Source organism: Nothobranchius furzeri, chromosome 4, assembly GCF_043380555.1.
Source record: "Nothobranchius furzeri strain GRZ-AD chromosome 4, NfurGRZ-RIMD1, whole genome shotgun sequence".
In the NCBI taxonomy this organism is placed as follows: Eukaryota; Metazoa; Chordata; class Actinopteri; order Cyprinodontiformes; family Nothobranchiidae; genus Nothobranchius; species Nothobranchius furzeri.
The window spans coordinates 85097675-85122076 of NC_091744.1; the positions used below are offsets into that span (position 1 = coordinate 85097675).

General features: G+C 45.3%; 2 protein-coding genes across 2 annotated transcripts in view; one reads left to right on the top strand and one right to left on the bottom strand.

The window, feature by feature from the left end:
- Positions 1-1741, bottom strand: part of ppfibp2b (PPFIA binding protein 2b) — a 98357-nt gene extending 96616 nt beyond the window's left edge. The window contains exon 1 of the mRNA XM_054733412.2: positions 1341-1741. The gene's annotated coding sequence lies outside the window, so the exon portion shown is untranslated. The remainder of the gene's footprint in view (positions 1-1340) is intronic.
- The window catches only part of bmal1a (basic helix-loop-helix ARNT like 1a), a 39959-nt gene that overhangs the window by 1821 nt on the left and 13736 nt on the right, over positions 1-24402 (top strand). Inside the window, exons 2-11 of the mRNA XM_054733422.2 lie at positions 6668-6839; positions 12076-12139; positions 13268-13415; positions 13519-13539; positions 13632-13664; positions 15443-15472; positions 15553-15710; positions 16423-16502; positions 16591-16683; positions 23919-24036. Of these exons, the coding sequence (XP_054589397.2) occupies positions 12094-12139; positions 13268-13415; positions 13519-13539; positions 13632-13664; positions 15443-15472; positions 15553-15710; positions 16423-16502; positions 16591-16683; positions 23919-24036 (727 nt within the window). The 5' untranslated portion in view covers positions 6668-6839; positions 12076-12093. The remainder of the gene's footprint in view (positions 1-6667; positions 6840-12075; positions 12140-13267; positions 13416-13518; positions 13540-13631; positions 13665-15442; positions 15473-15552; positions 15711-16422; positions 16503-16590; positions 16684-23918; positions 24037-24402) is intronic.

Sequence of the window (24402 nt, forward strand, 5' to 3'; positions counted from 1 at the left end):
GCTTTCAGTTTTATGAACAATTTTGTTTGGAGAAAATGCACCAAAGAGACAATACTCCCTAAATTTCTTGACAAGTGGTAACCCACCACAGTTATCAGTATCGATGCGCTGCCACGAAAGCTATGAGATAACAGAAACAGTTGTGATGATGGAGCAAAGCTGCTAATCAAGGAGACACTTTTTCATGTCAAAAATCAAAGCTGTCATAAAAGTAAGTAGGGCAGAGGTTAGAGAGGTGGGAAAACTTACAAGATGTGGTTAGCCTGTCCGCCTCATTGTATTAGTTATAATTATGGAAAGCTTTCAACATCTCAAGCAGAGTGAGTCATGCAGAAAGCCTTGTGGAGTGCACTTATGTGGGGCTGTAAGAAAAGTAACCTTTTATCAGTTTATTTGTGCAAATTTAGTTTGAGCAATGGTTCTCAGTGATGTGCTTGACATTTGTGCATCATGGTGCTTTAATTGTCAAGATGCATGGTGTTTCCCAACCCTGGTCCTCAGGGCACACTGTCCTATATGTTTTCCCATGTCTCTGCTTCAGCACACCAGATTTACATTGGCTCCTCTGGAGGACATCAAGCACTGCAGAGGCCTGTTAGTCACTTATTCATCTAAGCCAGGTGTGTGGCAGCAGGGTGTTTAAAAGGGCAACACAGAAAACATGCAAGACGGTGTGTCCTGAGGACCAGAGTAACCACTGGTGGAGACCAGACCTGAAAACCACTGATTCAAGCGGTGTGGAGAACACAAGGTTCAAACAATCTGGTCTTGAGAGCAGGAACTGACTTCAGATTCAGGATTTAGATTTTATTCCAAGCACCCTCCTGGACCCTCACTGATTCAGTAACTGGATCAGCATCTTCTGGGGCCTTTTGACTCTGGAACTGTTTGGTGGCTCTCGGGTCTTCTTCACTGAAGACATGCTGGATGCCCAAAGGGCGCATTGCTGCCACAGCAACCATTTCTCGACAGCCACTCCCTTCACAGCCTCTCGTACACCCCTACAGCACGAGGAAAACGTAGCAGTGCCCCAATCACGACCCGATCAGGCACCGCCAACAGGGCCTGCCAGCCGAACACGACCGTCCCTGTAGCCTCTAGACAGCCAAACAAGGACCTCCTCTCCTCCGCAAACAACCGGCACCACAACAGGACATGATCCACGGTCTCCTGTTCCCCACAAGCTCAGCAGCCGTCAGGATGCCTCCCCACCAAAAACAAACTTGCCTTCAGGCAACTGGCCCAGCCTCAACCTAGTTAAAACCACCAAGTCCCTTCGTCTACACACGAGTCAACCCACCAACCCCCACCCGGCTCCGGCTCTCAGATCTGATCCATACCTCTCATCTTGACAGCACGACTCAGCACAAAGGGACGTTGGAGCCAGATTTTAGGATGAGGATAGGTGATCCGGATCAGCTAATCAGAGGAAGTGGGAGGAGACAGTGATTGACAATGAGCAGCACCTGGAGTGCTGCAGCTGGGCAGGTTGAGGGCTGAATCAAGATATTTATTTTCAATGTTTTAACCAGAATATCCCAGTTGAATGAAAATTAAATGCTTAATTTCTTTGTCGCATCTGCCTGTCGCTGCAAGAGATTGTTTCTCAGTCTTTGTTTTCTAGTCAGTTTAGTGATTCAAGTCACTGATTGCTGCCCGAGGTCAGTCCATATGCAACAGTAACTGGAGACTTTTAAAGTTTTGAAACCCAATATAATTTCATGCACTCATCAGAACAACGCTCTCAAGATGAAATTTACTCGTTTAAAACTTTAAGCATTCGTCTGAAAACAATCTTCTCTCAGCTAAACTGGATCACAGCTGAAAATCGGTTTCTGACTCACAGCAAAAAGCAGATTTTAGCGTCGTCATCACCGAAAACCTGAAAAAGACGGAGCAGGTTCTGCCAGACTAGCGAAAGGTTCAGAGAGGGTAATCAAATCGATTCCTTACCTCAGAGTTCTCCGTCTTTGATCTGCTTTTTTTCTGCACTGATAATTTAGCTTCATACAAAAGCTCGACACCACTTTTGCTACGAGTTATGCAGATTTATTAAAAGAGAGAAAGAAATGTGTTTACTTCTGTTTAGTATTAATTAACACAATTTTATACCAATAAATGAGGAGTTTGGATGCAGATTTGTTGTTTATTTTTTACTTTTCTTTTTTTCAGAGTCTAAGTCTTTTTTTTAAATTAATTTTTAGTCCGTATGCTGTCATTTACTGCAGACGGGTCGCCATTTCATTCTACCTAACCTCCAAAAGTCAGACTATGCATCTAAACATGTTTCAGACACATCCAGATACATCAGCTGCTGTTGTATTAGTAAATCACTTCCTTTAATTCTTCTCAACTAGCCCAAAAGACTGCAGTTTAGAGGTGAGATGCCCTTTTTTGCTGAGAACTAGTCTTCAACTTTTTTCAGTCCAACACCAATTAGACAATAACTGTTAAGTGGTACAGCCGCAAGTCTATCCAGAAAGGAGGTTAATGACTGACTACTTCTTGCATAAGTAATAAAATCTAAGTTCTGCCAAGTCAGAACAAGACAGGAAGTTGGTCTGATGGGTGCTACCTGATAAGAGACGTAAAGGCCAGTTATTAGCTATAAGCTTTTGCTGAGCAAGTCGAACATCCTGTTGCCTTATAAACATACATACGAGGGGCGACGGTGGCACAGGAGTTAAGTGTTCGCCCCGTAATCTGAAGGTTGCAGGTTCGAGCCCCGCTCAGTCTGTCGCTGTCGTTGTGCCCTTGGGCAAGAGACTTAACCCACGTTGCCTGCTGGTGGTGGTCGGAGGGGCCGGTGGCGCCAGTGCTCTGCAGCCTCGCCTCTTGTCAGTGCGCCCCAGGGCAGCTGTGGCTACATCGTAGCTCACCCCCACCCGTGTGTGAATGGGTGAATGCCTGATTGTGTTGTAAAGCACCTTGGGGGGATTCCAGGACTCTAGAAGTTGCTAAATCAAATACAGGCCATTTACCATTTACTGTTATAGAAGAAACTCCGGTGTGTAACTCAGGAGATGTGGCAGGTTTGATTTATGGTTTAACTGACAAGGTTAAATGTTTAAAATGTCATCAGTAATCCGGTTGTTGGACCAGTGATGACTAATGTTTTTGCCTGAGTGTAACATGTTTCAAAACTAATGTTTGTCCTTTTTTTTTTTTGGCAAAATACAATCTGTTTGTTGCTGTAAAACTAAGAATGAGAGATCCACTTAAAGAGCAAGTCACCCCAAATCAGCTTTTTTTCCCCTGATAAACTATATAAATGCGTGTCTAATCGTGCTGCAGACACGTGTCGTCAATAGTTTTGCACTTTAGTGCATTTTTGTTAAAATTTGAATTTTCTGCCTAAAATTGTCAGTGTTGTGCCGTTGTCAGGTAAAAACTCTGCACTGCATTTGAATTTAAATCTGCCATCGCTATTGGCTAAGAGGTACCCTAGAATGTTAGCTGGTACCATATGATGTCACAATGTCATTGTGAGCCTGTGTGTGTGTATTTGTTAGCGGCTCCACCCTCTCGGTCTGCTAGGCAACAGCATTTGTTGCATTTTTCAACAGGAAGTGGGAGTGGAGTGGAGTACTTTGGTAGGGGGTGACTTGCTCTTTTAATGTCAAAAGTAGTATGTGCCAATGTGCAAATGCTTTAGTATCTCTTAATAATAAAATAGATGTTAAGTTGTGTTGCACAGAAGTGCTAATGCACGGCAACAAAGCAATGTCTGCTTTAGGAATTATCCGTGGATTGGTTTATTTTAGCTGAATAATCTGCGCCCACTTGGTATTTTATAATCAAAAACTAATTATATTATTATATTATATATATATATATTTGATATGCATCAGACTAGATAATTTTATGAACTTGAATAATCTGGAAGTCAAACAACTAATGATTTATTTAATAACCTGTTAAAGGTAAGGTTATTGTTTCTGAAAACAGCCGCTCAGACAAACAACCTTTAGAAAATGCATAAATCAAAGGTCCAACCCTCTTTCTTCAGGCCCTGCCCCTAAGCCATGCCCCCAGAATATAAGAAACCGCTGGATGCAGCGGATACTGTCAAACCAACATAAAAACGTTGCTTTATCTTACATGTTCGACCTGTTCTTGGCTCCTTTTCTGCCATAGTTCCTCACGTAACTTAGCTCCTCATAGTCCATTACCGATCCAGATTTCTCCTGACTCTGACCCCACAGAACATTTACGAGAGAGAAACCACTGGGATCTAGACTGGGCATCCAGCAGGGAGGACTGGTATTAAACTGGAAACACCCTCCACTGTTTTCTGTCAGGCTACATAACCATAAACAATCTAGTATGCTACTATGCTAGTTAATATAGCTAGCCCAGATCTGGCTTCACTTCCTGTTCAGCTGCTCCGAGCCAAGAACGAGTGATTCGTGGGCAAAAGGTGTCTGCAGAGGAAGTAGTCAGAGGACGGTTTGATGGATGGATCAGGATCCAATCATTTAGAACGGGACATTCACAGTGATTGGATGAGATTTTTCCAGGATTGCACGTCATTATTTTCTTTTGTCAAAACATTTAATTTATTTGTTGCCATGTGAAGAGCATTCCAGAAAACCATCTCCCACCTCAGCTAACTGAAAATTTCTCATCAATGTCATGAATCTGATTGTAAAGTGTGTTTTTTCCCATCGTTACGAGTCTCAGAATGTAGAGCTGAGCGCTGACTGACACAGTTCAGCGTTTGATTTGTTTCCCACGCCCGTTGGTAATGTTGATCCAGTAAGTTGCAAAATGTGACGTTTGTGGATCAAGCTCAACCAGCGCATCCCAAAGATGCTAGATCCGATTGGGAATGGGAAAAGTGGGGTTTTCCACCTTCTCAATGCCGCAAACCGCTGAAAAACTCATTAGTTTGGATGGAAGCCTTAACGGTCTGCTCGCTCTCCGGGTGTTTCCTTGATTCGTTAGCAGGTTGCTGGCTGCTTCCTGTGTGTGTGTGTGTGTGTGTGTGTGTGTGTGTGTGTGTGTGTGTGTGTGTGTGTGTGTGTGTGTGTGTGTGTGTGTGTGTGTGTGTGTGTGTGTGTGTGTGTGTGTGTGTGTGTGTGTGTGTGTGTGTGTGTGTGTGTGTGTGTGTGTGTGTGTAACAGGGAGATGAAGCTGAATGTCTTGCTGACTCACTGATGAGGTAGAAGTAGGTGGTGGATGAAAATTGAGCCTGGCTGGTAGGAGACCATAGAGACAGATTGACCCAGTTTCCACCCCAGCACCAGCTCCTTTCAGTGTTTAATTTAGAAATAGTGGTTTTCCCCTTCTAAACTGGAGGTTTTTCTTGTAAAGAAGCTCATCCTGTACCTAGGACTGCCTACATCTCCAGCTGTGGACACACACATACGTTAAGGTTGCTTTATTACCTCTGGTGGGAGACTAGATCAGTCATGGATCAGAGGGATTATTTCTACAAAGAAGAGCTTGGAGGACCAACCTGCATTTTCAGAATTTTTTAAATATGCCAACACTTTACCATCCATCCATCCATCCATTCATTCATTTTCATCCGAGTCATGTCATGGGGGCAGCAGCCTAAGGCGAGAGGCCCAGACTCCCCTCTCCCCAACCACTTGGGCCAGCTCCTCCGGGGGAATCCCAAGGCGTTCCCTGGCCAGGTGAGAGACATAGTCCCTCCACCGTGTCCTGGGTCTACCTTTAGGTCTCCTCGCGGTTGAACGTGTCCGGAAAACCTCACCAGGGAGGCGTCCAGGAGGCATCCTGACCAGATGACAATACTTTACCATCTAGTTTAAATACAGATTTATTTTTTCTGACCATTTTTTAAATATATTTCATATCACCAACATTGCAGAGCTTCTCTCCACACACCCATATGGGTCCGTGGGATCATACAGAAGTTACTGAATGCATTAATAACAATACCAGGCATTGGCCCGGTACTGTACTCACGCTCATAAAAATGCCAATCACACTTTATGGAACCATGGCGTTTACCTCTCTAAATGTTATCAACACCCTAGTTTGCAGCAAGTTCTGGAAAAGCAAGAGAAGATGGAACATTACTTGTATTAGGACCAAAGTGTCATGGGAGATTTATTATCTTTTCATTTAAACAAAGCAGAACTATTTGAATTTGACTTTTTTCCCCCATAAGGTTTACAAAGGTTATTACAGTGTTCCAGTAAAACGATCTTGCTGCAGGGGTAGGGTTCACTTTCAGATTGACTTGATTTTTCTGTGGACGTTGGTCCAAAATGCTGTTAATGTACCATCCAGTCGTCTATCGTATTTGTGCTACTGGGACTTTAGGATTTTTCCTACTGAGTACCGGAGCCATAACGGATACAAAAATATGCTTACAAATGTTTATGGTGCAGCGGGGGTGATATGTTGAGATCAAAGTTTCTGTTCAGCTTCAAACCGACTGAACATTATATTTGACTAAATACTGACTTCGTTGAACAGATAATCATGTTTGCAATTCCTTACCGCGTTCGTAAGCTAAATGACTTCTGCGCTGTTCGTGTTACAGAGGTGGCAAATTATCGCTCAAAGAAAATTTCCCAACGTCACTGATCACACGGTGCATCACTTTGATGCTGTGTCTTTTTACATGTTCTGATTTGCTGAAACTTTGCATTCATGGATTTGCATTTGCCTGATTTGTTCTTCTTTGCAGAGGCAGATAGGTCGCACGGGCTGCATGAAGATCAGATCACACGGTGGCAGACCACATCAAACCGGATAAAACTAGGTCAGGCTGAATCAAACCAGACTCAGAACGGAGCAGACCCGGTTGATCTAGACGACACCAGGCCCGTCCAGGAGGCCTGTACCAGTTTCTTAACCAGGTACCTGAAGCACCTTTGGTTTTATGTGTGTAGAACCCTCCCACCTGTCCTTCAGAGAGGGTGGGTTTGAACCAGTGAGTCTAATGTGAGTCATCCGAGAAGTGGAACTATGTGGTACTTCTGTCCGCATCCATTACGAGGATTAAAATGGTGTAACTCTAACATCAGATGATGGACAAATATATTTTTAGTTAACAAAAACAAGCCAAATACAGAAGAACTTCATAGAAAAGGAGAGAATTTTCTATTCACTTACAGCAAGTAAGTGTGTTTAACTGGTGTTCAGCAAATGTGAGCACCTTTGGTAGTTTATTCCTCTGGATATTCAAGGTGTGTTTAAAGGGACATTATGGAAGTTTGACAGCCAAAACATGTATAGAAATAATAAATGTCTTCTTCATACATTCTCCTGCAATGCCCTGGTCCTGTAGAATGAGCCCTGGCATTTTTACTGTGATTGCCTGTTTTTCTGTAAAATCACAGAAAAAGAGAGATGCTCGGGTCGAGCAGGCTGCTTCATGCGCGTTCACGCTCAGGCATCGCCCGTAGCATCTGCTATCCGTAGCTTTAGCAGCAGAGAGAGAGGCAGTGCCACTTTGTCTCTGTTCCTAACGCCTAGTGACAAAGCTAGCTACATTTCTGAGGACCCTTAGCTACTTTCTGTAGAACTTTCTTCTAGATATTTCCTGCTAATTAGCAACAAAATAGCCATTTTTGTTCCGATCTGTTCTTTGGTTTGACGTTGTTTCAGCTGTCATCAAGGATATAAATGTTACAGATACTGTGAATGTTACTGGTGCTTTAGCTCACCTAGTTAGATGTCTGACTCTCATGTAGAAGACCTGAGTTCAATTCTGGGTGTGAACATAGTTTATTTAGAGTTTCTTTTTTACATTGATGGTATATTTTTTACAGTAAGACGCCCAAATTTTTATTTGAGACTCGCCGAACGGCATTGAATTCACAGATAAAAAAGATGTGGGTTCAACTTTCATTTTGGAACAATTTTTCAAGCAAGGGAAGGGAATGATCTGAGCATGCAGGAGGACTGACCCATCATAAACCTTTGTCGGCTGTGCTGAAGAGAAAGGTACAGAACCACATTAATTAATTAATTAGCTGCACGTTCTCCTGTCCTCTGTCCTCCGGGCCACACCCACCCACACACACACACACACACACACACACACACACACACACACACACACACACACACACGGGACTGTCTCAGCTGTTATTTTCGTTAAGGAGTGTGCACGTACAGCATGTGCGCCTCGTGCACGAGCCTACTATTGAAGCTGCCATTACGCTTTTGGCCTGAGGGGGCGATCGCGAGCATAAAATTTCAAAAGTCGTAAAGTCCCTTTAACAAAATAAATACTTGTATGAAAAATATCTGGAAAGATTTTAGAGAAGCAACTGCTGCTGCACATGAAATATTCAGAAGAGCAAAAAATTGAGAACGAGAACCGGAAAACATCTTCCCAGTAGTGAAAATACCCAAATCCTCAGCTCAAGGTTGAAGAGTTTGTGTCTCAAAGAAATAACTGAGACCGCTTGATCACACTTTAAATATCTCGAGGCATTAGTTTTACCGAGCAGCAGGATGTGTGATGGAAACCAACACAGCATATCAGCTGCCAGTATGGTAAATGGCCTGTATTTGATATAGCGCCTTCTAGAGTCCTGGAACCCCCCAAGGCACTTTACAACACAATCAGTCATTCACCCATTCACACACACATTCACACACTGGTGGGGATGAGCTACAATGTAGCCACAGCTGCCCTAGGGCGCACTGACAGAGGCGAGGCTGCTGAGCACTGGCGCCACCGGTCCCTCCGACCACCACCAGCAGGCAACGTGGGTTAAGTGTCTTGCCCAAGGACACAACGACAGCGACAGACTGAGCGGGGCTCGAACCTGCGACCTTCCGATTACGGGGCGAGCACTTAACTCCTGTGCCACCGTTGCCCCATATGGTGGTGGAGGGGTGATGGTTTGGGACCTGGGCGGCTTGGAGTCACCATCACCTTACTTTGTCTACCAAACTTTCCCAGAGTCAAAGGTTTGGTCCGAAAACAGGACAGCAGACCCAAGCAAGCGTGTCAGAAACAAAAATACAGATTTCAGTCTGACTTTATTGTAGAAATGGATCCATCTGACCTTGAACGTGAACAAAACAAAGGAGATGATTTTAGACTTCAGAAGAAACTGGGTGGAGTCAAACACTGTTTCCATCATGGGAGAAGAAGTGGAGGTGGTTGAGGAATACAAATACCTTGGAGTTCACCTGGACAACAGACTGGACTGGAGAAAGAACAGCGAAGCCGTTTACAAGAAGGGACACAGCAGACTGCACTTCTTAAGGACGCTTAGGCCCTTCAATGTCTGTAGCAAGATGCTGCAGATCTTCTACAAGTCTGTTGTTGAGAGTGTAATCTCTCCAGCCATCGTCTGTTGGGGTAGCAGCATCAGAAGCAGGGACCTGAAAAGGCTCAACAGCCTAATAACAAAGGCTGGTTCTGTTCTGGGGACGACTGTGGAACCACTGGAGGAGATCATGCAAAGAAGGATTCTCCTGAGAATCAAGAAAATGATGGACAACCCTGAGCATTCTCTTCACAAGACTGTCCGACAACGGAAGAGTGTCTTCAGTCAGAGGCTTCTTCAGTTTGGCTGCAACACTGACCGCTACTGGAGATCCTTCCTGCCAACAGCCGTTGTAATATACAACACCTCTTTGATGACTTGATTATTATTATTATTATGAGCTACTACAGCAATCAGTTTCCCTCTGGGATTAATAAAGTATTTTTGAATTGAATTAAAAAGCAAATTAGTCTGTTAATCAATGTCCAGACATTTAGAAATGAAGCAGCGCTGTAATGACACGCGGGACAGAAATCCACCACATCAGAATGAGAGAATAGCTAGTGCTGCTAAAGAATGTACCGCGAGCCACTGAATACGTTGTCTTCAGTTTGACTTCATGAGATGAATATGCCCCTAAAGTAAATGCAACAGTATTAATATACAGCCACCCAGACAACAGTGGGTTCCTGTTTATTCTGCTTAGCTACTTGACCCAGATGGCACCATGTTTGCTTTGTGTTTCCAGGCAACAGAATCTGTGTCTTTAGCTTTTATGCATCTTTTATACCTTTAGTCTTAAATTCCTCCGACCTTCTCCACATATTTGCTGTTTAACATTTACTGATTGCAAAGCAAACATCCTGTTGTGATGTCTGAGTGAGCAAAGTGGCTTTTCTGTGACAAACTGCAGTATGTTGGTGACGTTTACAAATCAGTGTCCGCACTTGATGTATTTGAAACAATGGATACACATGAACAGATTGGCCAGCGCTGCAGCGTTTGGGTGATTTGGCATGACTGGCTTGCTTGGAAGGAGCTAACAACATGCATCATTAAACAAATAAGGGCTGCAAACTTTTATATAATTAGCTCTGCAGCATCTGCTCGCTCAGGAAAACGCGTCCTTTTGCGTTTTTAATCCACAGAAACAACCTCTGCTCTTCATCTGTCTTCATTATGTTAACTTTTAAAGATGAGGAACACTGGAAAAATGTTTTTTAATGATTATTTCTGATTCTAATCTGAGTGTTTCATGCAGGCTGAACATGAAAACAGTCTCCCACACCTATCTCCTTTATTAGCCTCTGAAGGTGAAACTCTAGGAAAGAAAAGCCTGACAGTTCTGTCAAACTGTCACTTAACACCCACCCAAGATCCTGGTTCTGGTCTATAGGGCCTTACATGGACAAGCACCATCTTACACTGGTGATCTTCTTAGTCCCTACACCCCCAGCAGGTCCCTGAGGTCCAGTGATCAAAGCCTACTGGTTGTGCAGCGCCATGCTAAAGGTCAAAGGTGACAGATCATTTGCAGCTGTGGCCCCCAGACTCTGGAACTCTCTCCCCCTGAGCCTGAGATCAGTGGACTCAGTGGTCTCCTTTAAAAAGCAGCTGAAGACTCACCTGTTGGGACCTTCATCTACTGCTCTATTCTGCTCTACCTATTACATCTTTCCCAGGATCCACTAATTTCCCTCCTTCGTATTCATTTTCTCTCACTTTCGATAATTTTTTTTCTTTTCTCCTTTTAAACGTATTTTTAACTCATTCACTGCCAACCGTTTCCTGATCGCTAAAGCCCTTCGCTGCCAGAGTTTCTCACCGTTTTTACAGTTTTTTAAAGAGTGATAGAACGTTGCACTCTAGGATGATGTAGATGCCAAAACAACCAAAACAAAGCGGAGACTCACCTCTTACATCAGGAAGAATCCGCGCGTTTCGAGCGTTATCCATTCTTTCATAATCCGTTGTTGAACTGTGATCGGCAGAAGCTTTTCCGGTTCCCGCCTCACTTTTTTTACAGCAGCGGCCCAAAACGATCTAACACATGGATGTTCTACTTCCTGATCGTGTGACGTGTGACGTATGCGGATGAAGATCTGCTTTAGAGCTGAGATGTTTGTTCTCACAGTGCGGGGGCTCGTCCGACGCCCACACAATAAAAACATGCCAATGACGACTTTTGTCGTCATTGACAGTGAATGACTTAATCATTTTTTAAATCAATTTATACTTTAATTTTAAATTTTTTTTTTGGTTTTGTGAAGCGCCTCGTGATTTACATCTTGAGAGGTGCTATATAAAAGATCGTCGTCTTCTTCTTCGACCCATCTTGGCTCACAACAGGGAAGGTTGTTGTTGTTTAGAAGCAAGTTTAGAAGCTAAATGTTAGCAACTCCACCACACAGCAGAACTCCTCCAGGCTTGTGTTATTTGTGGAGATAAAGCATCAACGTTGCAGACCAAAGGTGTCAGTGGTAGAGCCGCATTGCTGTTGGCCAATCAGAGGAGAGATGCCCACAAATCAGGAAATGAGTGTTCTACGCCTTTAATAACAGCATCTTTTTTAGGCACAGGCTTGTAAAAACAAGGGTTTATTTGTGCTAATTCGACTCACTGCCACCATGTTTTTATATAAGTATTAATTGCTATAGAAGAAAAACATCCCTGGTTGTGTAATTTATTTGATATATTGTTAAAACACTGTTGTTACTGACATGTCTGACTGCAGCTATGAAGAACATTCATGTAACTGTGACCTATTTCAGAGTCAGTGAATGCCAAGGCTTTCACAGACTGATGAAAAAGCACATCTCATGTCTGAAACGGGCTTAACTCGGATGACTTTGTGTGTCGGCAGTTGAGGGCTCAAGAGTGGATGGAAGGAGATGATTTTAACACAGAGGCTGTGATGAACATCTGTGGTGAGTGAGATTTTTTTTATCCACCCTAAAATTTCTACTTTTAAGCCTTTGCTGATGTTCCACTGACTCTTTTCATATAAGCTCCGATTTGGTTTTAAAGGTGGAATAGGTGATATGTTTCTTGCCGTTAAAACAAGCTAGTTTTTGAAATTACTAAATTTCAAGGGCCCAACCTCCTTTCTTCAGGGTTAGGGTCATCGCATTTTTCCTGTCGCCTTTCCCCGTCCCAGAATTTTCTCGGAACTCCAACAGTGGAAATGCAGCTAGTGACTGGATGAGGATTTTCCAGGATTGTGTGTTTCTAAAGCGATGAAAATGATTCCTTTTTGACAAAACATTGAATTTATTGGTTGCCACCGGTATGTGAAGAGCATCAAGCAACGTGGCAAGAAACGCTCCAGAAAAATAGCTCCTCCTTCACCTTTAAAAGCCACATTTTCATCTCTTGCAGAAATAAAATGCAACTGACTAAAGCCTGATTCATGCGTCTGCGTCAGCGCGGAGACACGCAACGCCATTATCCGTCCTGGAGAGCCCCCGCAAGGACGGACGGAGTCGAACTCTCTTTTCTTAACATCCGTCCGTCGAGACGGAGAACGCAATCTTGTGATTGGTCAGGACGCCGCTGTCGTCTACAGCGCCGACATTGCGCCCTCAAAAACATAAAGGGAGCCGAGGATAACTAGCGGCAGACACAGAGGAGCTTTAAGAATACCTCGCGAAAAAACTCTACAAATATGAACGTTTAATTCCCCCGTGACTGGAGGAGTGAAAAGATACGCAGCAAGCGTTTTATTTGTGGACGGAAATGACAGGAAACGTGGGTTTAGAGGTGGCGAGCGCATGAAGAGGTGGAGGAGGATGAGAGACAAATTTGTCCGTGTTAAAAAGTCTCTTATATACAAAAAACACAATATAAACACACTATCTTGGACCGATACATGACAGGATACCACAGAACAGCGCTACGCCCTCTGCTGTCCTGGCGGGGAATTGCTTTGCAACACTCTCCAGGAGACGGAGAAGCACGAGGGCTAAACGTCTCCGTGCGTACGTGTCTCTCCCTGTTGGAGCTGACGGAGAAGCATGACTCAGGCTTAAGAAGTTGTGTATCGTTGATGTTTGCAGATGACCTGATGGCAGACCAACGAATGGACATCTCGTCTACAATGACTGACTTCATGTCCCCCAGCTCCACTGACCTCATCTCCAGCTCCATCAGCACGCCCAGCATGGACTACACCCGCAAGAGGAAGGGTAGCAGCACAGACTACCAGTACGTTTTCTTCAAACACAGATCAGAAACTGCTGACTGTAAATAATCAGCTTTTTCAAAACCCCAACGGCACAACCCGATTAATAAATGTGTTTCCTTCCAGGATTGATGGCTTCTCATTTGAGTAAGTTCCTGTTAATAATAGATGTATTCACTTTAACGAATCACTGAAACACCAACTAACGGGACATGGTTTTGTTTTCGTTTCTACTTTAGTGACATGGATCCAGACAAAGACAAGCTGAGCAGGTACCACTCTGTTGTTGTTTATTTTGTTTTTTTTTGGCTTGTGAAGCTTAGAAGAGAGTCTTCTAAAATATAAATCTGTTCATCCAAAATGTGTGTTTAAAGCGTATATTTGGTGTTTCTTCTCCGGAACATTTCTGTACCACACAGAAGAAAGAAGATGTTAGGAACGATACCCGCGTTTTAACGGCACATCTGCGCTTATTGTTCTGAATAACTAGGAAGGTTTAGGTTGAATTAATTAATCCAACCATGCTAGCTGCTTCTTTTGGGTTAGCTGGAGAGTAACAGAGATTTTGGCTTGTTGGAAGTTTTCTGGCGTGTTAGTCGCGTCGCGCTTTCTGCTGCTTTGTGGCACCGTGCTTTATGCCTCCTAGGGAGTGTTGCGAAGGGCTTTTCATGATCGGTAAAGCCCTTCGCTGCCGGCGTTTCTCACCATTCGTACTGTTTTTTTTTTTAAGAGTGACAGAACGTTGCGCCCTAGGATGATGTCGACGCCAAAACAACCAAAGCAAAGCGGAGACTCACCTCTTACATCGGGAAGAATCCGAGCATTATCCGTTCTTTCATAATCCGTTGTTGAATTGCGATCGGCAGAAGCTTTTCCGGTTCACGCCTCACTTTTTGTTTTTACAGCAGCGGCCCAAAACGATCTCCTAACACATGGATGTTCTGCTTCCTGATCACGTGACGTGTGACGTATGCGGATGAAGATCGGCTTTGGAGCTGAGATGTTTGTTCTCACGGTGCGGGGGCTCGTCCGACGCCCACAAAGTAAAAAATGCAAATGACGACTTTAGTCGTCATTGGCAGTGAATGAGTTAATACAGGAACACGTGGCTGTCACACTGAGCAAAGGGTCCAGCTGTGCTACTGATAAATTAACATTCATCAAGTGAGCAGGAGAAAATTAGTCACACAAAACAGGCTGGGCTGAATCTGACAAACGTTCTTGCTGAAGAGCTGCAGAAGCTCGTCCACCATCACCGTGGGACCCTATGTTGAAATATCACATTTTGTTTTATGATATTGAATCATTATTTAATAGCAGTTAATCGATATTTTTAAACTGAGAATTTATATACAAACATTTATTTTTTATGTGGTGCAATTCCAACTCCGACTGCTAGGTGGCAGTCCGACCTGACTTTCCAATTAAATCAATTAAATGGAAATTTTAGTATTGCAATACATCATACCACCAGCTTCCAGCAAATAAAGCTCTGTCTCCGTTTAGTAAGAAAGTGTCGCTGTTTATCCTCGGTTTAGGTGGAAGTTCGTGCTTCCCGTCCGGCTCCTGGAACGCCAGGATGCGTCTCTAGTCACCCACGACTCAGCAGTCGCACCTTTCTGCTCTTATTGGCTCGCTAAACTAGACAAAGGGGAAGAAGTCTGTGACTGTTTTAGGATGAATTTTGTCTCGGAAACCTGCTCGAAGTGTGTTGCGACCCATCCAAAGCAACCGGGTTTCCTGGCGACATTTTAGACTTCCCTGAAACTTGCATGATTAATCGTAGCCCGGTGTGATTCTGGCAGTTTAATAAACCCTGTCTGCATATTTGTGATTAAGTTGCACAACCTGAATGAGTTGTTTATTATAAAGCACCTTACCAGGAAGCCCAAGGCGCTGTTCCAGATCAAATCTAATTACAAACTAAAATCACAAGAGACCGAAACCAATTAAAAAAAAACTGTTAAAACTATAAATCTTCAATCCTTAAAATGTGTGATTTGTTCTACCCAGCTGTTCCCTTTTAATGTGTCCTGTTTATTTTGTTCAGCGACCAACAAGGCAGGATTAAAAATGCCAGGTAATACTTTTTAAATACCATCTTAACTTCTGATTGATTTTGCGTTGAATAAAGATTTCCACCGTTTCAAATCTTTGCAGAGAGGCTCACAGTCAGATCGAGAAGCGTCGGAGGGACAAGATGAACAGCTTCATTGATGAGCTGGCGTCTCTGGTGCCCACCTGTAACGCCATGTCCCGTAAGCTGGACAAGCTCACTGTCCTGCGTATGGCTGTCCAGCACATGAAGACGCTCAGAGGTTAGCATCCGCCCCGGGGAACGCTGACCGCATCAGAGCGAGATACAAAAGTGCACTCACTGGCTTCTGTAATCGCATTAACTGTCAGAATTGCAACAAAGCAAAAGACTGTTTATAGTAAATAATACTGACAACTCTGGCTGCAGACGCACTTCCTGTCATGGCTGGAAAATAAATGTGCTTTATTAAAAGGCAGTGTTAAAGGAAGGACAGGATGTTCTTCCTGCTTTTTCATATTTTGAAGGGAAATGCCAAACATCTGCTCACCGAGGTGGTGTTGTGTTGATATTTTTCCTCTCTAATATTTCATAATCGAGCTGCGACAGGACAGATTTCTGAGTAGATCGATCAATAATGATAATCTGTAGTTTCGTTTCCGATTGCAGATGGAGCGTTAAAGGATAACGGCTCAAGATAGGACTTTTTTTCCCCTCGCTGACTCTGTTTTCTTATTGGAGGCTGAAAATCCGCCATCTTTCACGGGAACTTTCCTGAGCAGTTAAAAAATGTATCGTGGTTACAGAAAGGGGCATATTTATTATGACAAAATAAAGATAAGGGGATGGAAATGGGTTACCAGAGCCAGATATTCCAGCACTACTAATTCTGTTGACCATCAACAAATGTAGAAGTATGTTCAGATTAACCAACAGGAGCAGGATGTGAGCTCTGATGTGTGCAGGTGGAGTTCAGTTGTTTTTATTGCATGCAGGTGCAGCCAACCCGTACACCGAAGCAAACTACAAACCTTCCTTCCTCTCAGACGATGAGCTGAAGCATTTGATACTAAGAGTGAGCACGAAGAGCTTCTAATCTATATCAAAATTATGCATCTGAAATCAATTAATCTGTGATTATTTTGTGTGTTTTAACGCTGCAGGCCGCTGATGGCTTCCTGTTCGTGGTTGGGTGCGATCGCGGCAAAATCCTCTTTGTTTCTGAGTCTGTGTACAAGATTCTCAACTATAGCCAGGTATGCTAACAGTTTAGAGGCCATGGGTAGATGAAAAGGTGCAACCATTTGTTTATAACCATAAAAATAAGAGTGTCTGGTCTGAAGTAGGGTCGTCGCGGTAACCTGTGTAGCGGTAAACCCCGGTAAAAAAGGTTGACAATAATAATAACCATCTTGTTTTTAAAAACATATATTATCTCGGTGGATTACCGTGGCTGCGGTGTAGGCGCGGTGACCCTTACCAGCCACCGTATCATCTGCTGAAGTTGCCGGTGACACATGCGCACTTTGTTCAATCAATCGATTTTATTTGTAGAGCACCTTCCGCAACGTTATCAGAAGCCCAAGGTGCTGAACAGCATCATCATAAAAACATTCCCAGTACCTGGGCTTAAGAGCAAGATAAAAACATAAAATCATAAAATAACAAGCAAGCAATGTTACAAATACAGAGAGATAACGGAATGAGACTAATCAATTAAAAACAAATGGTGGACAAAATAAGATCAAGCATCCTGATCAAAAAGAAGTATTAAAAACCATAATGTCAGGGCAATTCAATGAACCCTAGCGCTGAAAAGCAATCAAATAGAAATGAGTCTTTAGACGAGACTTGAAGGGACGGCGCCTGCCTAATGCTCAATGGCAATTCATTCCACAGAGTTGGAGCCAAAACAGAAAATGCACGATAACCCCTCGATTGATATTTCGACCGGGGGACCACCAGAAGTTCATACTTGTGCAAAAGTGCAGTAATGTAAGAGGGGGCACTGCCCTGGAGGGCCTTATAAACAGAGTTAAGATCTTACATTTAGCTCGATATTGCACTGGGAGCCAGTGCAGAGCATCCAGCACTGGAGTAGTGTGATCTCGACATCTAGTACCGGTCAGGAACCTAGCCACTGAGTTCTGTACAAATTGGAACCGTGCAACCGTGCACTGGCCCAGACCGGCATACAGAGCGTTACAGTAGTCCAGGTGAGACAGGACGAATGCATGCAACACAGACTCCAGATGAGCTCTGGACAGCAGAGGCCTGATCCTAGATAGTCATTTCAGATTAAAAAAACAGGACCTCACCACCGTATTTACGCGAGTGTCAAAATTAAGTGAGGAGTCAATTTTTATCCCCAAATTACTATTTTCTTTTCAGAGGGGGTCAATGGGCCAAGGTCAATATCAGCACCTGAGCCATTTCTTCTGCCAGGATGAAGTATTATGACTTCCGGTTTGCTCTCATTTAGGTGCAAAAAATTAGAAGCCATCCAACATTTTATGTCCTTCAAACAGTGCAGTAAAGGAGAAACAGATCTATCCTCCCCACGTCGAAGAGGGAGATAGATTTGGCAGTCATCAGCAAAAAAATGAAATTTCACATTATGCCGACGAAGGAGGACTCCAAGAGGAAGCAAATACACTGCAAATAGGAGAGGACCAAGGACAGAGCCCTGTGGCACACCCCAACAAAGTCTCACGCAGGGTGACGTCACCTCACCCATCTGAACACTAAATGTCCTGTCATGAAGGTAGGAGGGAAGCCATTGGAGGGCCTGCCCAGCTATACCCACCCAATGCTGTAGTCGGTCCAGAAGGACTTCGTGGTCGACTGTATCAAAAGCTGCAGATAAGTCCAGCAATAGTAGGACGACATTGTTATCCATGTCACCGGCTGAAAACGTGTCATTAAAAACCATTAAAAGCAGATTCAGTGCTGTGACCTGCCCTGAACCCTGACTGAAAAGTCTCCCATACATCATTTGTGTCCATAAAGGCAACCAACTGTGAATACACGACCTTCTCCAGCAGTTTGGAAAGAAAAGGGAGTTTTGAGATGGGCCCGTAATTAGCTAAGTTTGTCACATCCAGTCCCGGCTTTTTTAACATAGGATGAATAACAGCCTTCTTAAACGAGGACGGAACCATACCAGAAGTAAGACTGCCATTTATGATTGCCAAAAGCAAAGGGCCTATCACTGGAAAGAGTTCTTTATCAATTCTAGGGGGCAGCACATCACAAGGGGAGCCAGATGGTTTAAGCTGAGCGACCAGTTTTTCCAAGTCCGATAAGGATACAGGCTCAAATGTTTCCAGTGTAGCCTGGGGCGGCTCTGGGAGTAGAGAGTCAGGTGGTGAGTTTGTAATGGCAGCTCGAATAGCTGTAACCTTATCAACAAAACAGTGAAGAAAGTCATTACAATTTTCAACTGTGGGAGGCAAAGAACTAGAATCCGAGAACTCAGGTAGCAAATTTACTACAGAAAAAAGAGTGCGTGGATCATGAGAATTTTTTTCCACAATATCAGCAAAGAACTTCACCCTCGCTTCCTTAAGAGTTTGCTGATAGTTAAACAAAGATTCTCTGAATATCTCACGAGAGACTTGGAGTCTGTCTTTCTTCCATTTCCTTTCTGCCCTCCGAACATCATCAGAGAGCCATGGTTCTGGTCTAGGCCTCGGCTTTCTAATCCTAAAAGGTGCAATTTTATCCAAAATGTTTTTACAGATTTTTGTTGTTTACAACCAAAACTTTCTTGAAGCTAAAGCTGAAATAATGGCCAAAGGAGGAGACGGCAGCGTTCAGGACATTTATTATCCCTCAAAGACGACAAAGTGGGAAGTACGGGCATTTTTTGGATATTTGAAGAATGCCGAGGGACAGTTGATAGAAGACGGCTATCCTGTTTGCAGCACGTGCAGAAAAAGTGTCTGTGAAAGGCAGCAATGCTTCAAATCTCATGACACATCTGCGTGACCATCACCCACAACTCTACAGTCAACGCAAGGAGAGCTAACGTTAGCGCTTTAGCTAAAATGCGTGATCCGAGGATTTGGGTTGAGGGAGAAAGCAACGAGTCGCTATATAAAGCAGCCGCAGCGCCGCTACCTGCATGTAAACCGTGTCGCGGACATCGCCATGTTGAAATGACGCTATACATTACGGGGCTCCCAGGGGCAGATAAGAGTTGGTCTCTCTCCGAGAATAATTATGAATTTAACAACGATTCCTGCCTGATGACATTTTCCCACATCTGCAAAGCTCACTGGAAGGACACAAACCGAGGACAATATTTTCCTGATATAGGGTTTATTACTCAAGTAAGGGTAAAAAAGTATCTGATTAGAAGGCTACTTGAGTACTGAGTATCATCTGGTCTAATATTTTTAAAATGATGACATCAAACAGACAAAAAATCAGAAGTTATGGGCAAATATTGGTATTTTAAAGACTAACGGGGAAAAATGTAAACAAATAAACAACATAATTACAAAATAACATATTTTAGGCAAACTGAGGACATTTTTTTCCTGTTATACAGGGTTTATTTAGTTGTCTGAAAATATAACACGTCAAAAAAAATACCGCGATAATATCGAAGACCTTGATAATTTTGGTTACAATCACCGTGAGGTTAGATTTTCACACCGTGACGACCCCAGTCTGAAGTAACCCTAACCCAGAATCAGAGGAATCCACTTCATGTTCATTATCTCGTCTCTCTCGTCTCGTCTTCCTCCGCTTATCCGGGTCCGGGTCGCGGGGGCAGCATCCCAACTAGGGAGCTCCAGGCCGTCCTCTCCCCGGCCTTGTCCACCAGCTCCTCCGGCAGGACCCCAAGGCGTTCCCGGACCAGATTGGAGATGTAACCTCTCCAACGTGTCCTGGGTCGACCCGGGGGCCTTCTGCCGGCAGGACATGCCCGAAACACCTCCCCGGGGAGGCGTCCAGGAGGCATCCTGACCAGATGCCCAAACCACCTCAACTGGCTCCTTTCGATCCGGAGGAGCAGCGGTTCTACTCCGAGTCCCTCCCGAATGTCCGAGCTCCTCACCCTATCTCTAAGGCTGAGCCCGGCCACCCTACGGAGGAAACTCATTTCGGCCGCTTGTATCCGCGATCTCGTTCTTTCGGTCATTACCCAAAGCTCATGACCATAGGTGAGGATTGGGACGTAGATCGACCGGTAAATCGAGAGCCTGGCTTTCTGGCTCAGCTCCCTCTTCCCCACGACAGATCGGCTCAGCGTCCGCATCACTGCAGACGCCGAACCAATCCGCCTGTCGATCTCCCGATCCCTCCTACCCTCACTCGTGAACAAGACCCCGAGATACTTAAACTCCTCCACTTGAGGTAGGACCTCTCCCCCGACCCGGAGGTGGCAAGCCACCCTTTTCCGGTCGAGAACCATGGTCTCAGATTTGGAGGTGCTGATCCTCATCCCAGCCGCTTCACATTCGGCCGCGAACCTACCCAGCAAGAGCTGAAGGTCAGAGCTGGATGAAGCTAGGAGGACCACATCATCCGCAAAAAGCAGAGACGAGATTCTCCTGCCACCAAACTCGACACACTCCACACCACGGCTGCGTCTAGAAATTCTGTCCATAAAAGTGATGAACAGAACCGGTGACAAAGGGCAGCCCTGGCGGAGTCCAACCCTCACTGGGAACAGGTCCGACTTACTACCGGCTATGCGGACCAAACTCACGCTCCTCTGGTAAAGGGACTGAATGGCCCTTAACAGAAAGCCACCCACCCCATACTCCTGGAGTGTCCCCCACAGGGTGCCCCTGGGGACACGGTCATAAGCCTTCTCCAAATCCACAAAACACATGTGGATTGGTTGGGCAAACTCCCATGCCCCCTCCATCACCCTTGCAAGGGTATAGAGCTGGTCCACAGTTCCACGGCCAGGACGAAAACCACATTGCTCCTCCTCTATCTGAGATTCAACTATCGATCGGACCCTCCTCTCCAGTACCTTGGCGTAGACCTTTCCAGGGAGGCTGAGGAGTGTGATCCCCCTATAGTTGGAACACACCCTCAGGTCACCCTTCTTAAAGATGGGGACCACCACCCCGGTCTGCCACTCCCTAGGAACTGCCCCCGATGACCACGCAATGTTGTAGAGACGTGTCAACCATGACAGCCCTACAACATCCATAGCCTTGAGATACCCAGGACGAACCTCATCCGCCCCCGGGGCTCCGCCGCTGTGTAGTTGTTTGACTACCTCAGCAACTTCTGCCCCCGAGATCGGACAGTCCATCCCCAGGCCTCCCAGCTCTGGTTCCTCCTCGGAATGCGCATTGGTGGGATTGAGGAGCTCCTCAAAGTATTCCTTCCACCGTCCGACTATAGCCTCAGTTGACGTCAGCAGCTCCCCATCCCCACTGTAAACAGTGTGAGCGAGTTGCTGCCTTCCTCTCCTGAGGCGCCGGACAGTTTGCCAGAACCTCTTTGGAGCCGATCGATAGTCTTTCTCCATGGCCTCACCAAACTCCTCCCACGCCCGAGATTTTGCCTCGGCAACTGCCACTGCTGCACCCCGCTTGGCTATCCGGTACCTGTCTGCTGCCTCCGGAGACCCACAGACCAGCCACGCCCTGTAGGCCTCCTTCTTCAGCCTGACGGCTCCCCGAACCTCTGGTGTCCACCAGCGGGTACGGGGGTTGCCACCACGACTGGCACCGGCCACCTTACGGCCACAGCTAGCAACAGCCGCCTCGACAATCGCAGAGTGGAACAAGGCCCACTCGGACTCAATGTCCCCCACTGCTCTCGGGACGTGGTCAAAGCTCTGCCGGAGGTGGGAGTTGAAGACCGTCTTGACAGGTTCTTCTGCCAGGCGTTCCCAGCAGACCCTCACTATGCGTTTGGGTCTGCCAGGTCTCCGCGGCATGTTCCCTTGCCATCTGATCCAACTCACCACCAGGTGGTGATCAGTTGACAGCTCCGCCCCTCTCTTCACTCGGGTGTCCAAAACATACGGCCGCAGGTCAGATGATACGACTACAAAATCTATCATCGACCTGTGACCTAGGCTGCCCTGGTACCAAGTGTACCGGTGGGCATCCTTATGTTCGAACATGGTGTTCGTTATGGCCAAACTGCGGCTTGCACAGAAGTCCAATAACAAAACACCGCTCGAGTTCAGATTAGGTGGGCCGTTCCTCCCAATCACACCCCTCCAGGTCAAGCTGTCATTGCCCACGTGAGCATTGAAGTCCCCCAGCAGGACAATGGAGTCCCCTGATGGAGCACTATCTAGCACTCGTCCCAGGGACTCCAAAAAGGGTGGGTACTCTGAACTGATATTTGGCCCATAAGCACAAACAACAGTCAGGACCCGTTCCCCGACCCGAAGGCGCAAGGAAGCTACCCTCTTGTCCCCCGGGGTAAACCCCAACACACAGGCAGAGAGTCTCGGAGCTAACAAAAAGCCAACCCCAGCCCTCCGCCTCTCACCCGGAGCAACTCCAGCAAAGTAGAGTGTCCAACCCCTCTCCAGGTCTCGGGTTCCAGAGCCAATGCAATGTGTCGAGGTGAGTCCGACTATATCTAGCCGGTACCGCTCAACCTCTGCCACAAGCTCCGGCTCCTTCCCCGCCAGCGAGGTGACGTTCCATGTCCCAAAAACTAGTTTTCTTGTCCGGGGATTGGACCGCCAAGGCTCCCGCCTTGGTCTGCCACCCGATTCGCATTGCACCGGACCCTTCATGTTCCTCCTGCGGGTGGTGGGTCCACAGTTGGACGAGCCCATGTATCCGGTTCGGGCTGGGCCCGGCCGGGCCCCATGGGCGAAAGCCCGGCCACCAGGCGCTCGCCCACGGGCCCCAACCCCAGGCCTGGCTCCAGGGTGGGACCCCGGTAACCCTCCGGGCCGGGTACTCCGACTCTTCATTTTAACCGCCATGAAAGATCCTTCGAACCGTTCTTTGTCTCACCCTTCACCTAAGACCAATTTGTCATGGGAGACCCTACCAGGGGCACTAAGTGCCCCAGACAACATAGCTCCTAGGATCATTAGGGCACTCAAACTCCTCCACCACGATAAGGTGACGGTTCAAGGAGGAGAATAACAAATAAACAACATAATTACAAAATAACATATTTTAGGCAAACTGAGGACATTTTTTTCCTGTTATACAGGGTTTATTTAGTTGTCTGAAAATATAACACGTCAAAAAAAATACCGCGATAATATCGAAGACCTTGATAATTTTGGTTACAATCACCGTGAGGTTAGATTTTCACACCGTGACGACCCCAGTCTGAAGTAACCCTAACCCAGAATCAGAGGAATCCACTTCATGTTCATTATTAAGAAGTTAAACATGATTTATTTTTAAAAACCGGCCCTTGCAGCCTTGAGTTAGAAATTCTCCTTGTTGTGCAGCTTCACAGCAGATCAATGTTTTGGTGTTAATCCTAGAAGATAAATGAGTGTATTTATCTTCTCTCATGTTGTCTCCAGAATGACCTGATAGGTCAGAGCCTGTTCGACTACCTTCACCCCAAGGACATCGCTAAAGTCAAAGAGCAGCTGTCCTCCTCAGATACCGCCCCGCGGGAGAGGCTCATTGACGCTAAAAGTAAGCAAGGACAAATGCGTATCTTCTGTTTTTCTACCATCAGCAGTCTGATTAACGTACGTTCTCTCCTTTTGAGGTCTTCCTGATCCTCCGTTTGCATCTTGATCGTTAATCTTTATTAGTGATGACGATGTTAAAAAACAGACCTGGAAACTAAACCTATGAATTTCTGCAGTTTTTATTGAATCTTTCTTCTTTTGAAAGCATTTATTGGAGCTTTGAGTAAGTAAAACCTGTAAATGAGGTTCTGCCTGAGATATATTTTTTTGTAATTTTGCCAAAAGATATTTCAAATAATCTAATTAAAAACTGGCTGAAGCGAACCCAAAAAGGGTTTAGCAAAAATACTTAAATTAGAAATAAAAT